Source organism: Lynx rufus, unplaced genomic scaffold (assembly GCF_022079265.1).
Source record: "Lynx rufus isolate CCGP_SWC_20201006 ecotype Redwood Valley unplaced genomic scaffold, mLynRuf1.p SCAF_5, whole genome shotgun sequence".
Lineage (NCBI taxonomy): Eukaryota > Metazoa > Chordata > Mammalia > Carnivora > Felidae > Lynx > Lynx rufus.
In genome coordinates, this window is record NW_025814867.1 from 143,724,521 (window position 1) to 143,737,500 (window position 12,980).

The 12,980-nt window shown below is 39.2% G+C and overlaps 1 protein-coding gene across 8 annotated transcripts in view; it reads right to left on the reverse strand.

The window, feature by feature from the left end:
• The window catches only part of GRIK1 (glutamate ionotropic receptor kainate type subunit 1), a 369,629-nt gene that overhangs the window by 100,054 nt on the left and 256,595 nt on the right, over positions 1-12,980 (reverse strand). For all 8 annotated transcript variants that reach the window (XM_047099652.1, XM_047099651.1, XM_047099649.1 and 5 more), the window contains 2 exons: positions 7,420-7,473; positions 4,302-4,475 (listed from right to left, as the gene is read on the reverse strand). In XM_047099652.1, the coding sequence (XP_046955608.1) occupies positions 4,302-4,475; positions 7,420-7,473 (228 nt within the window). The remainder of the gene's footprint in view (positions 1-4,301; positions 4,476-7,419; positions 7,474-12,980) is intronic.

The window sequence follows — 12,980 nt, forward strand, 5'->3', positions numbered from 1 at the left end:
TTCAATTCTATGTCCTGGAGGCTTTGTAGACATTATCTAATTTAATCTATAGAGCACTGCACAGTATTATTTTACAGATTTACAGATGAGCTAGCAGGCTCCTAGAGGCTAAATAACCTAGTCAGGTCGTTCAGTTATTCAGGGGACATAGTCAGTACTTAATGTAGGCTTTGCTTATCTGGAATCCCACAGCCCATTGTCTTGCATCACTGGAATGAACATTTAGGTGGACACTCAAAAGTGCCTCCCTTTTGGGTCATGCTAGGAAATACTCACATGTGACATAAAACTACTGACCTAACTTGATATTGTGAATGCATTTAAAGAACCGGGAAGGCCAATGATAGACCGGCATTGTGTTGTTTCTATGATTCCTATGTAGTGTTGAATCATATATAGTTTTGGTTCACAGTCAGAGAGGAATCTATCCTAAAATGAACCGCTCCATTATCCCAGTCTATCTAAAAGCCAATAGATTAAATCAGCCCAAATGTTAAGGGAAATTTAAACGTAGTGAAAAGAAATGAAGTACATTTCATAAAATCACTCCAACCTCTATTGAGTTAATTAACACTTCGGTTGATAAAACACCTTCTTTTTTTAATCTCAAGATGTTTTAAATAACGAGTTTCACTATTTTTGGACTCTACTGACTCAGTAACAGTTTTCTTAACTTAATTTTAACCATATTTTTAAAGTCAACATTTTTTCCCTTTAATTACATCTATGGCTCTTAAGTCTGGAGTCAATATTTTTCATCTTGGACATGCTTTTCATGTTTGGATGTGTTTTGATATATATCATAATATTATTTGATGATATTTTAGTGTATGACGTTCTAAGAAATTTTTAGTAGTTAAACATATTAAAGGGGCACCTGGATGGCTCAGTTGGTTAAGTCTCTGACTTTTGATTTTAGCTCAGTTAATGATTTCACAGTTTGTGAGTTCGAGCCCCACGTCAGACTCTGTTGTGACAGCACAGAGTCTGCTTGGGATTCTCTCTCCCTCCACTTTCCCTGCCCCTTCCCCACTCTTGCTCTCTCAAAAGAAATAAATTTCAAAAAAACATTAAAGAGGACATTAGACAAATAGGTGGGAAGTAAAAACACATGGGTATTTTTAAACATATTTAAAATTTTTCTACATTATATATTTATAAGACATCTGTATATGTATGTAGTGCACACAAAAATATAACTATATAGGGCAACAGGGAAATTCACATCGGAGAGTGGTGGTGTAATGCATACAATTTCAGAGAATGCAATTCTATTAGAGTAATGGTGTAACTTAAATATTAACAGTGGTTAGTCTAGGTTAATTTTTAAAATAATATTAATAGTTTAGAATAATCTCTATCTGCACTACTCAGGCCTATTTCTTATTTATAGGAACTCTCTTTGGACTTTTACAGAATTATTTCGGGACTATATGAATATTTTTCATTTAACATCTTGGTCTTAGCAGATGCTCAATTCTTATTTATTTAGTATTAGTTCCTTTATTAAATACATAGTTATTGAAGGCCTGCTTTGTGCCAGGCCTTTCCCAGTGCCGGGGATGAGGCAGATCACAAAACGACAAAGTCTCTGTCCTCATGGAGCTTATATTCATGTAAGGGAAAGCATAGAACAAACAAATCAAAGTATAGTGTATTAAGTCACAGGGCTACAGAGCAAGGGAAAACAGGCTATGGGAGAGAGAATAACAGCAGGGGGCTACTGTTTAGATTATTTAGATAGGGGATTCGTAGCAGGCTTCTCTGATGAAGTGGCAAACCGGAATCAGGGAGGGTTTTAGGTAGTGAGAGCCACAAATGATACAGATACACGAAGGAATAAAACATGAGATCTGAGGACTACAGACCCTGTGGAACTGAAACCAGGGGACGTTTCATCAGTAAGGTCGAGAAGAAAAGAGTCTGAGTACAGAGGCGACACGAGAACAAAGATTTGTTAGATCTGGGCCCCAGCTTGGAGACATGGGGTGTGCTCTCTTGACTCAGATTAGTCCACTGAGTGCCTTTAAAGCTGCTCTTTAAATTTGCTGTGACTCAGTTTCTACATCCCCAAACAGGTCGCCTTTACTAGAAGCAAAAAGGAAACAGTGAACTGGTAAATGGACTCTTTGGGTAAATAAAGGTCAATATCATGCTTCATGGGATAAATTTCAAAACTATACCTATTTTTTTTTCTTTCTATGGTATCTACATGAGATGGCGGATACTAACTGAACTTACTGCAATAATCGTTTTACAATATATGTAAGTCAACCTGTTAGGCTGTACACATTCTACAATGTGTACAATTGTATCTCAGTAAAATTGGGGGCAAACAATTCTGCATGACCATGGGATCCAACTTCTAGTGGGTGCTGTGTTCTACCACATTTTTGACTAGTCTAGACATGATCTGATACAGCTATATACTCCCCACTTTTAGTGCCCTGGTGAGCCCTTCTCTTCTGTTCTGATAAACCCCTATTTTCTTTTTTATGGTGTATAATAATAACAATAAGCAATAACAGAGCCTAGAGATCTCTTTCTTAGGGGAGATGACAGTCATAAACTTTAGGCAAAACAGGACCTCTTCCATCCATTGGAACTTGGCTCTGTCATGCCTCTTGCCCACGGGACTGTCATTTGCCCAGGTCACCAAGAGCTGTGCTGGGGAAATAGCAGGACCCCGTGCCTGGCCTGAGTCAGTGTGAGTTGTGAGGCTCTTTCCTCCTTATTAATGATTTTCCTCATCTCAGTCAATATGTACAAACTGTCCTGTCAGCTCAGTATAATTGAATACAACAGATGCTTTTTTTTTTTTTTAAATAAATTAAGCCATCCTTGTGATGAATATTTACTGTTTGGCATGAATCCACAATCTGTGTTAATATAGCTCCAAACTGTAACTTTTTTAGTGGTATATACCAAGCAGAGGTAACAATTATTTGAGATCTTATCCTATGATAGAAATCTCACTGGGGGCAGGGAGGATGGTCAGAGGGTTTTGAGCCATATTTGAACTCACTGGAACTACAAATCCAAGAGGAAAACGAGAAAAACCAGTGTATTAGCATAGCTCTCTGTCTCTCTCTGTCTCTGACTCTTTCTCTCTCTCTGGCTTGCTCCTCCCCTTTCAGAAAGCCTAGTATTTCCTCAGATATTCTCTACTTGTTCTTATTCAAAGCAACATTTTAAATCGCCCAAGGCTCATTTGTACCAAAATGCTTCCCATCATTATCTCTCAGATCACTTTGTGTATTTTAAGAGTTATTTCAGGTTTGAAAAACAGACAGGGAGCTTGAATGTGGAATCATCCAGAACCACTTCATTCATTCATTTATTTTTTCTACTCACTTGTTTCTCATGAAAAAAGAAATCCCAAGTTCATTTCTCTGCAAGATGATACCTTTCAGTTATCAGTAAATTGCATCTTTAAAGCAAGAGTGCTTCTCCCGATGATGGCAAGAGAGAAATGAAATACTAGGCCAATTTCAAATGCTATTACCTGCCTGCATTCCCAGTGTCTTTCCCTTTAGATGACACTGTTCCTACATAGAAAGCTTTTTTTTTTTTATCTGCTGCTATTTTCTTCATCACACAGGGAGCTTCATTAGAGAAATAAAACTAGGGTAGGTGCCTTTGACAACAGAAGACAAATGATGTTAGCAAGAAGCTCTCTGATGAGGCAGTTTGCAATTTATCTGTTCAGCCGAGTACCTCTCCTTTGTCAGGGGGTGGGTCTGGCAACTGCTTCAAGAGCAACATATGGCTGGTGTGAATCACTGTCAATGTCTGCAAAGGTGTTCCTGTACATATCCAGGCAGGAAGAACGTGAACACGCCGACTGTAAGTAAATCTGGCACTTTTCCATGTGTGCCGCCGCTTGCTGAGATGTGGCAGAAACGAGGAAGGCAGAAATGAGGTTCTGTCTAATTTTTGTAGGCAGCTTGTTCCTCTTCTTTCTCTCCCTTCTTCCCAAGGCCACATTCCCAGGGGCAAAACTCTCTCCACTTACCCTCGCTTTGGTTTCTGCCTTGGCTCCATCTGGCTGACAATGGTGGCTACTCTTATTAACTTGATCTGAGGCGTGTACAGCCAGAAGGCTGAAAATAGCAGTTTTTGAGCGTAGCCATGCCGAGGCATTGAAAATACGTGAAAAGTTTACTCCTTCTTCTTTCATTCAAGTCAAGGCACAGGTTGTGATACGTTTACTCACACTAGGGAAGGCATGCGAGATTCTTAACCCAACCCCCGAGGAATTCAAACATCACCTCAAGTGATTCTGTTTTAAGACTACTTACTGTCATCATGCCATCCAAAAGGCCAGTCTCTGGCCTGGGGGGGGCCTGCAGTCTCTCCATGGACCACTTCTCAATGATGGAGGACACGCGAGGGTTGTCAATATTAAGCAGCCGAAACCCGGTCATGTTTACACCACTGTACCTATAGAGTTCCAGATCTAAAGCAAATAAGTCCTGCGCAGTATTAAAAATGATAAAAGTAGAAAGGGTTAACATTTTCAATGCTCTCTATGCAAAAGAGAATAACGATCGCAGAAGCAACAGATTAAAACTAAAATGGCAAACATCCTCATGCCACTTCATGAAAGAACATTTCCTATGGTTCTTCCTTTGTGTGCTGCCTGAGAAGCTCTAAGGCAGTGGACGGTTTTCATTTGCATCTATTTTTTTGCAACACTGTTAGAGTTTGGGCAAATCAAGAAGAGGAATTTGGCTGTCAATAATTAGTATGCCCTTGGGTATTCTGAGAAGTTGGAGAATTCTGTCCGGGGTATAGTGTTTGGGGTGTTGGAAGGTATCTTTGTGTCCACTTGTTCTGATGCTTTTATTTTATACATGAGGACACTGAAAATCTGAGTGGTGATGTGATTGGTTCAAGAATGACCCGCTTGTCAGTTCCTCCCTTCTCCATCACATCTGGCTGCCTCAGATCTTATAAAGGTGGTGGAATTTGGAACTTGCATACGCACTTGACAGGAAGATCATTTCCAGGAGGAAAAATTATCACTTCCTGGCTCATTGAAAATCACCCATGTCCCATACATTGAGTGCATGAAGAATGTTCACCGGACACAAGCTCTGAATAGGAAGCGAAGGGTTCTCTTCAGAGAATAAATTGGAGCATAGAGTTGTGCGAACCTGGGTATCACAACAGTAGAACTAGTTCCCTGTCAGACAGCGTTTCCAGAAAAAAACATTTAATCCACTCGTGTCTTCCATGACAGAGGAGGCTGAGTGTAAACCAGGGGTTTATGTTGATTCATATTTAAAACAGATCTATGCGATAATTGCAACTTTTTTCTTATGAAGAAAGGTTTGACTCTAAAATGCCATTAAAAATGCCTCACATTGAAGAATAAACCAGACTTCCAAAATAACATTTAACAGGAATAAAAAAAGAGAAAAACTTCCATGGAAATTTCCTAACGGTGTAAATGCTTTATGGAAGTGCAATGCAAGATAGTATATTATCAGTGATGACCGCGGTTCTAAGGAGAAAGAAGTAGCTTCAGAAATACCTCATGATTTGTATTTGCAGAAGATGCATCCAGATTTGTTCTTTTGAAGAATTCTTCTCTACACTGCCACCCTTTACCAAGATAATGTTGGATTAGACCGTAGAATTTTAAGAGGGCAGCTCTGTGCTCCTGGCTCAGTATCAGAAAAAGAGTACTGCCTTCTAAAGTGTTATATATATATTTTTCCCTTTGTACTATGTAACTCTCTTTCTCCTTTTAAGTTTTATTAATACTCATGGGCAAGAAGGGTAAGAATATATAAAAGCAAAGCATGGAAGAATGCAGATAAAACCAAAGGAAAATGCTTAAAGAAGCAAATTTAAAGAAGAAGACCTGGAAAGATTTCCACCCAATGAATGGAAGAAAAGTTACTCAAACTACAAGAGGTCAGACAGAAAATTCCAGAATGCATATGGAATCCCTCACAGACTCCATAGCACATAACGCAGTGTGCTAAAATGAATACATTACACAGGTGCAAAATTAAGTGGGCTTAAAATTTGAGGTTTCTATGCAATATAGAATACGGAAAGTCTAGGGTCCGATTTGCAACACCTGCTTGTCAGGGAAGGATGAAAAAAGCAAGACTATGAGAGTAAGTTGTTTGTTCCTGAAAGGTCTCTGTGAAGACCAGCCTTTTTCTTTGTTCATATTCTTTCTCAAATTTCAACAAAACTAGCCTTAGGAGGGTGCACAGCCAGGGATGATAGAAATTTCTGTGGCAGGTGGCCATGCCACCTTGGGTAGAAGCCAGGTATTCATGGTGATGGGGAGATGGTTGTACTTGTGACCTAAGATGCTTTCCAGGTCTCAAGGTTTCCCTTGACTTTTCTGACAGAAGACCTGATTAGGATGTCCATGAGGGAGGGAAGATCATGGAAACTTAAGTTCAAGATCTTCTGCCCTGCATCCCACTCCCTTGTCCCAAGCTCTGGAGCAGTGATGATTTTGGCACTTGCCCCAGAACATTGGTCTCATGATGTCCTCTGTACCTCTTCATGCTCTCAGAGATACTTGAGTGAGGAATAGAATGAACTGTTTCTATCAGTAGTATTTATTCAAGGACAGCTGGTCCTTGTTCCAAATTCTTATATTTCCCTTACTCATCAGCCTCCCTTGCAAGTTTTATTTGGTAAAATGGTACTTAATACATTTCCCAGAATCTGGGTGGATTTCAGTAGACACACCTTAACAGAGTAGTAAAGAAGGTTGGTTTTACGTTTTCTTTTCATGTAAGAAAGTGGAATGTGTGTGTGTGTGTGTGTGTGTTGGGAGGGGTGTAGTGGGGGGGCACAGATTTTTGAAATTGAATGAGAGCTATCACATCATTCACATGTGTTCAATGCCCTAAGTCATTCTTCCTTGATCTGATACTCTCAAATTTAGTGTTGTTTCTTAATTTCTTAGGCTCAGTGCCATTTTTTTTTTTATGGTGAAGAATATTCTCTGTGCAAAGCATCTCTGATGCTCCTTTTCTTAATGGTCTTCAAAACGCCTGACAGGTGACCCCTGGCTAAGCCAGCTATCTACTGGACTTGGGCAGATAAATCACATAGATCAAAAAAGCCAAGATATACTTTAGTGTGCCTTCTAATGTATATAGAAAATGTAGATGATTCTTCTTTATGCATATGCACTTTGACAGTTTCTATTTAATGGAAGTATCATTTTAATCCCTTTCCAGATGCATATACATAGATGCTAGTTTAAAAAAGAAAAAAAAAACCCTGCTGTTCAGCATTTCTGGATTTATAGGTTTCTTAGGAAACTAATACAAATCTCCATGACAATATCCTGCCTCTGACACTGGTGGGGATGACTTTGAAATAACTGGAAATGTTTCCTATAGCATGGAATACGTTTCTACCAGATGTGCTTACCAGGGTTGTGAAAAAGTAGTGATAGTACTCAGTCATCATGCCCATAAACAGAATCTGCAAAAGAGAAATACGGGGAAAGAATCAGAAACAGAATTATAATAAGAAATAGATCATGAGTAGGGCAATTGCAATAGCTTGAGGACATAGAACAGGAAGAGGCTTTGGAAACCCATGGATTCAGCAGATCAGAAACCTGAGACAGATCAGTGGCTGATGTGGGCTGATGCGGACCCAGGCCATTAACCTCCATCCAATATTCTTTCATCAGACTATGTTCGATCTTCATTGAAGTGGCAGGTCTAACGATCAAGTTTAAAAATAGTTTATGCTCACCAAAGTTAATATTTGGAATTGTTCTTAATAATGCAGTGTTTTACTTTCTTTATTGCCTAGGTTTCTGAGTAACACCATGCTTAGATAGATATTTTATTGATCTCCTTAGCTTTAATACTTACCGTAATGCCTCAGAGTAGAACTCATTAAATGTTGAATTGCAATACTGGTATGTAGATGTATTTAAATGAGGATTTATACATATGCATATCTCTGAAGCCTCTCTCTCTACTGCTCTCCCATCTTACCCCACAGTGTGAGGAGGGGAAAAGAGGATTTGTTTATAGATAGAAGGATGGGGACCATTCCTGTACAAATGCCACACCACCTCTTAATTCTGATCCCCAGTTACCTACTTGGGATCTTGACAGTTCCAGACATTCTGTGTGTATTGTTTTTACCTAGAAGGGGAGGGGGAAAGAAGGTGAGCAGAAACGACAAGCTTTCTGGGTAGAGGTAGTTTATTAAACTGTGATCTTATTTTGGATTCCTGGAAATGGTGTCCACTGAGGAGAAATAGTTGCAAATGACTTGGAGATAAGCAACAGTTTCTAAATCTCCCAAATCAAGGGCATCGCCTTCCTTGGGGGCAGGTCAGCAAAGGACTATTTGGGTGCTGTTTCTCAGTATTTGTATAGAAATGAATGCAGAAGCCTAGGAAATAAAATTTCCAAGTCGGTTCTCCCCACAATTCTGATAAATTCTGAATGCAAATGAGAATACCCTCTGGAAATTTTAAAATCGGATATTCTTAGACTCCATTACAGAGCCATCCTGAATTGGAATTCCTCAGAGCAGAGTTTGGATTTCTGTATTTCACAGCAGTGGTTGAGAATCACCAATATATGGAAAACATGTCCATTCACAACAAAGAACAGACTTTTATAACTGCAATTGAAGAAATGGATTGCAAAGATCTCAGGAAAGGCAACATATGTTATCAGAGGTCCTAGAAAGTGCCTAAGATATGTAAACTAGAGTGATTTCATGTGAAAAGGTATAAAGAATGAAGAGAGTATTCAATGACAGCACTGAACACACCAATCAGACACTTCTTTTGCCCTGTTCTGCTAATGTGGAGACCAGAGGAATATTTAGTGAAATTGTAATGTCATGAAGGTAAGACAAATGACAGGAAACTCTCTCTGAATCCTGAGCCCCACCGTGTGTAAGTCACTCCTATGGTGATAACAAGACTGAGCTCACAAAAGAATTTTAAAAAGGGTAGAATTGCTTTAGGGCCATCAATAACGTTTAAAGCCATGCATGGTGAGGTCTTGTTAGCTGGTCTCTTATATCATCGGAGCATAAAGAGCTAACCTGCCACGGTCAGTCAGGAATCCAATTTTTCACTTTGGTTGTTAGATAGTGTAATTGCAGCCAAGCCTACCTCTTGAAAGAGGACTGGGCAAGTTTTATGTCAAGATATAGAGCTGGACACTGAGGTTTAAAATATCATTTCTAACACTGAAAAAGCAACAAAAAGGCACCTGAGTTTTCAGCTTTTCACTGGGCTGACTTTTCTTTTAAAATGTGATTTCGGAGGGGCTCCTGGGTGGCTCAATCTGTTAAGCATCTCACTTTTGGTTTCGGCTCAGGTTATGATCTCGTGGTTCGTGAGTTCAAGCCCCACATTGGGCTCTACGCTTGGCAGTGCAGACCCTGCTTAGGACTCTCTCTCTCTCCCTCTCTGCTCCTCCCCTTGCTCATTCTCTCTTTCTCTTTCTTAAAAATAAATAAGTGAATTAAAAAAATAAAAAATAAGAATAATACGTGATTTGGAGACGTTTGGTCGTCAATTGAGGACATAGGCTTTTTTTTTTTTAAACATTTTTTGATTAGATGCAAATATTCATTCGATATGCCTCGTATTTAATGTCAGAAAAAAGTTATGAAGACACAGTGAATATTCGTCTAACAGGTGTACTTTTATTGCAGATAGAACCCTTGGGTCATCCGGGTATACTTTTTATTTGGCACGCTAGAAAAATCTTCATTCTTGACTTTCCTACTTAGTGCCTGGCCTGGGTGAGTTTCTCCTAGTTCTTCCTTTGAATTTCCTATAAATGGAAAATAAGAAACGAGTATAGTCATGGATCATTCACCTGCTACCTTTGTGTACTCACTAGGACACAGGTGATTGAGAAGCTTCTAGATAAGAATAAAGCCAGTAGCATCAAAAGTGGTGCTTTTTAAGCAATCATCCATGTAAGAGTCTGTAGACTGGTTGGGGCCAGCAGTTTGTCATCTAATAATAGTATACTTTATAAATAAAAGTATTGCATTCACATGATGATTTTCTCTCTGCACATTGGTATTTCCACTAAAAGTCATTAAGGGATTAAGAAAATGTCACATCAAGATAAATGTCAGTTTTTCAAATAAAAAAGTATAATCATGATATGGGGAGTTTTCTAATCTTGGCAAAACTGACTTTTTCCTAAGAAACGTTACCCTCTTTGAATTTTGATAGCGTACTTATCTGCCCGACTAACTGAGTGGTGCTGACCTAGGCAGTGTGTACCTTACCAAAGCAATATTGCTAGAAACTAGTTCTGGCTATCTCTAAATCATTTTTTACAGCACTAAACACACCACATCGCACACATTAATATGAAATGAATGTGGCTGTCAGTACTGTTTATATTACCCTTCATTCTTCCACTAATATATTCTTTTCATAGTGTTTGTTTCTTAACAGGATTATTCTTATTTAACAACCCTTGACATCATATCATTGACCTCGATTGATAGACAGTAAAAACTCCAGCCCTTTCAATAACATTATCTATCTGTAATAGGGGCAATACTGAGAATCCACTACTCTTCTTGATTTTAGAAGACCCATAGTTTAGACATCACTGATGCCATTGCCAATTTCCCATCTTGAAATGCAAATGGCAGGATTGCATTTCTTGTTCTCTTGTACTTGGGGGGAGCCATGTGCCAGTTTTGGCCAAAGAGGTGGGGAAGATCCTGACACGTCACCCTTCAGAGACTCACCCTGGATAGGTGATTACCATGGTTATCAGGGCCATAGCAAGCTGTTTTTCTTCTGAATAAAAACAATTTTCTGTTGCATGAGTTTTGCAAGGCATGGAGGTGTTCTTTTTTCATGACTTTGTTTTGACTGCTGGGGAGTTTAGGGTGAAAACTGTGGGTTCTTCATTAGCAACTAGTAGGAACGCAAAGTATATATTTATGTGTGCTCATGCCATTCAGCTTTGTTTTTCTTATCTAATATTCGTCTTTGTTCCAACTCCTCTACCCTTTAAAATGTATTTATCACTTTGTTTCAAATGTACTTTCTAGGCTGCTTTAATTCCTTGTGTAATAGAACTATAGTGCATAATAAATAATCATGATTGGGAGAAGCTAAAAGATTTTTTTCTCACGAAGAGGGATGAACTGTTTGGGTCTGAGGTAGCTGAGTTGGGTTAGAGTAGCAAAAAAGGCCCCCCAAAATGCTATTCGTTGTTAATAATAAGAGCTCAATTATAAGAGCTCAAGAGAGACTATGGTAGTTAATTTTATGTGTCAACCTGACTGGGCCAGTGGATGCCCAGATTAAACATTATCTCTGGGAATGTCTGTGAGGGTGTTTCCAGATGAGATAAGCTGTTGAAATGGTGACTCAGTAAAGCAGATGTTCCCCTCCCCACAATATGGTGGGCATCATCCTGTCCACTGAGAACCTGGATGGAACAGAACTTCAGAAGGAGGAGAATATGTCCTTTTACCTCCTGCCTGACTACCTGAGCTGGAACTTTGGTTTTCTCCTGGCCTTGGACTAAGATTTTCACCACAGGCCTTTCTGGTTCTCAGGCCTTCAGACTCAAACAGGACTTACACCATGGCTTTCCTGGCTCTCCACCTTGTGGATGGCAGACTGTAGGCCTTCTCAGCCTCCAGAGTCATGTGAACCAATTCCCCAATAAGTCTCTTCATATCTCTCTCCTATTGGTTCGGTTTCTCTGGAGAACCCTGACTAATACAGAGAAGACTACCAAAAGACTAAAAATCTTGATACTCTGAATACATTTGATATTCCATGCTATCTAGAAAACATAATCCTTAAGCCAGCAAGAGGAAGGGTGGCTGATACCTATTTGAAGAGATTCTCTGGATTAGGATGTCACGGAAATGCCACATACTATTCTGTTGTTTCAGTGGCTAGAAAATAATTACTGTTTTCCCCCCCTTTGGTAGTTTAAAATGAATCATGAAGATAGAAAAGAACTCGTTGACAGTTGACTCTCAAAAGGACAATTCTAATGGTCCCACCATTATCAAAATACCCTGGGGCAGTTACTGCTCATTAACAATGGTGGCCTCACCTCCGCCCATCCACTCTCTGGAATTTTTACAATAGGACACTTATGACCTTGTTCACAGTAGCATTGACTTTCCTTTTCTACTCTCAGCAAAAACTATCTCTTGGAATTAGATGGGTTATCATATGCAGCCCAAGCAGCACAAAGATCACATTTTAGTTTGTCTGAAGAGCCCTCATTCAAGTCTTGAGGAAGATAACTGAGACAGTTAGTGGGCTCTAACTCCTGTGTTTAGTGACACAGTTGGCCTATGAGATACCTGGAAAGTCTCTGGGTAGAAGTCTTCTGATAACATTTCCTGGTATCTCAAGAAGTCTGCACCCTATTTGAGCCTGGTCACTTTCTAGAAGGCAATGCAGTGCTATAGAGGCAGTAACAAAAAATTCTCTACAAATTCTCAGCATCCATTGCTAAGGGCAAGCCATATGTCACAAATAATTGGCATAACACTGCTATCATAGTAGCAGAAACTTAAAATGAAACCTGGAGTGCTCCTATGTGATTTTGAGGTATTCCTGTAATATTTATAAGGGTTTTTATTACTGCTTCTTTTCATTGAAAAATAGGTGTCTTCGAAGTTTATATTGACTAACCTGAAGTGTATTGCTGCTTTTATAGCCTTCTCAATATCAGGATAAATTCTCAATCATCAGACAAGGTTTTTAGTCAATAATTTCAAGTGAACAACTTCCAAATGTATGACATGCAATGTGGCTAAAATAATGGTTTTACCACAAGATAGAAGTTAGTTATTTCAGTGTAAGAATAATCTTCAGGAAATCCATTGAATGATATCAAGTTTCAGAGCAGTGATTTTTAGAAAAACGTTTGAGTGCTAGGGTATAGTGCTTTCTCACCTACCAAGTGTCATACTTTAGGCTGCATCTACACTGT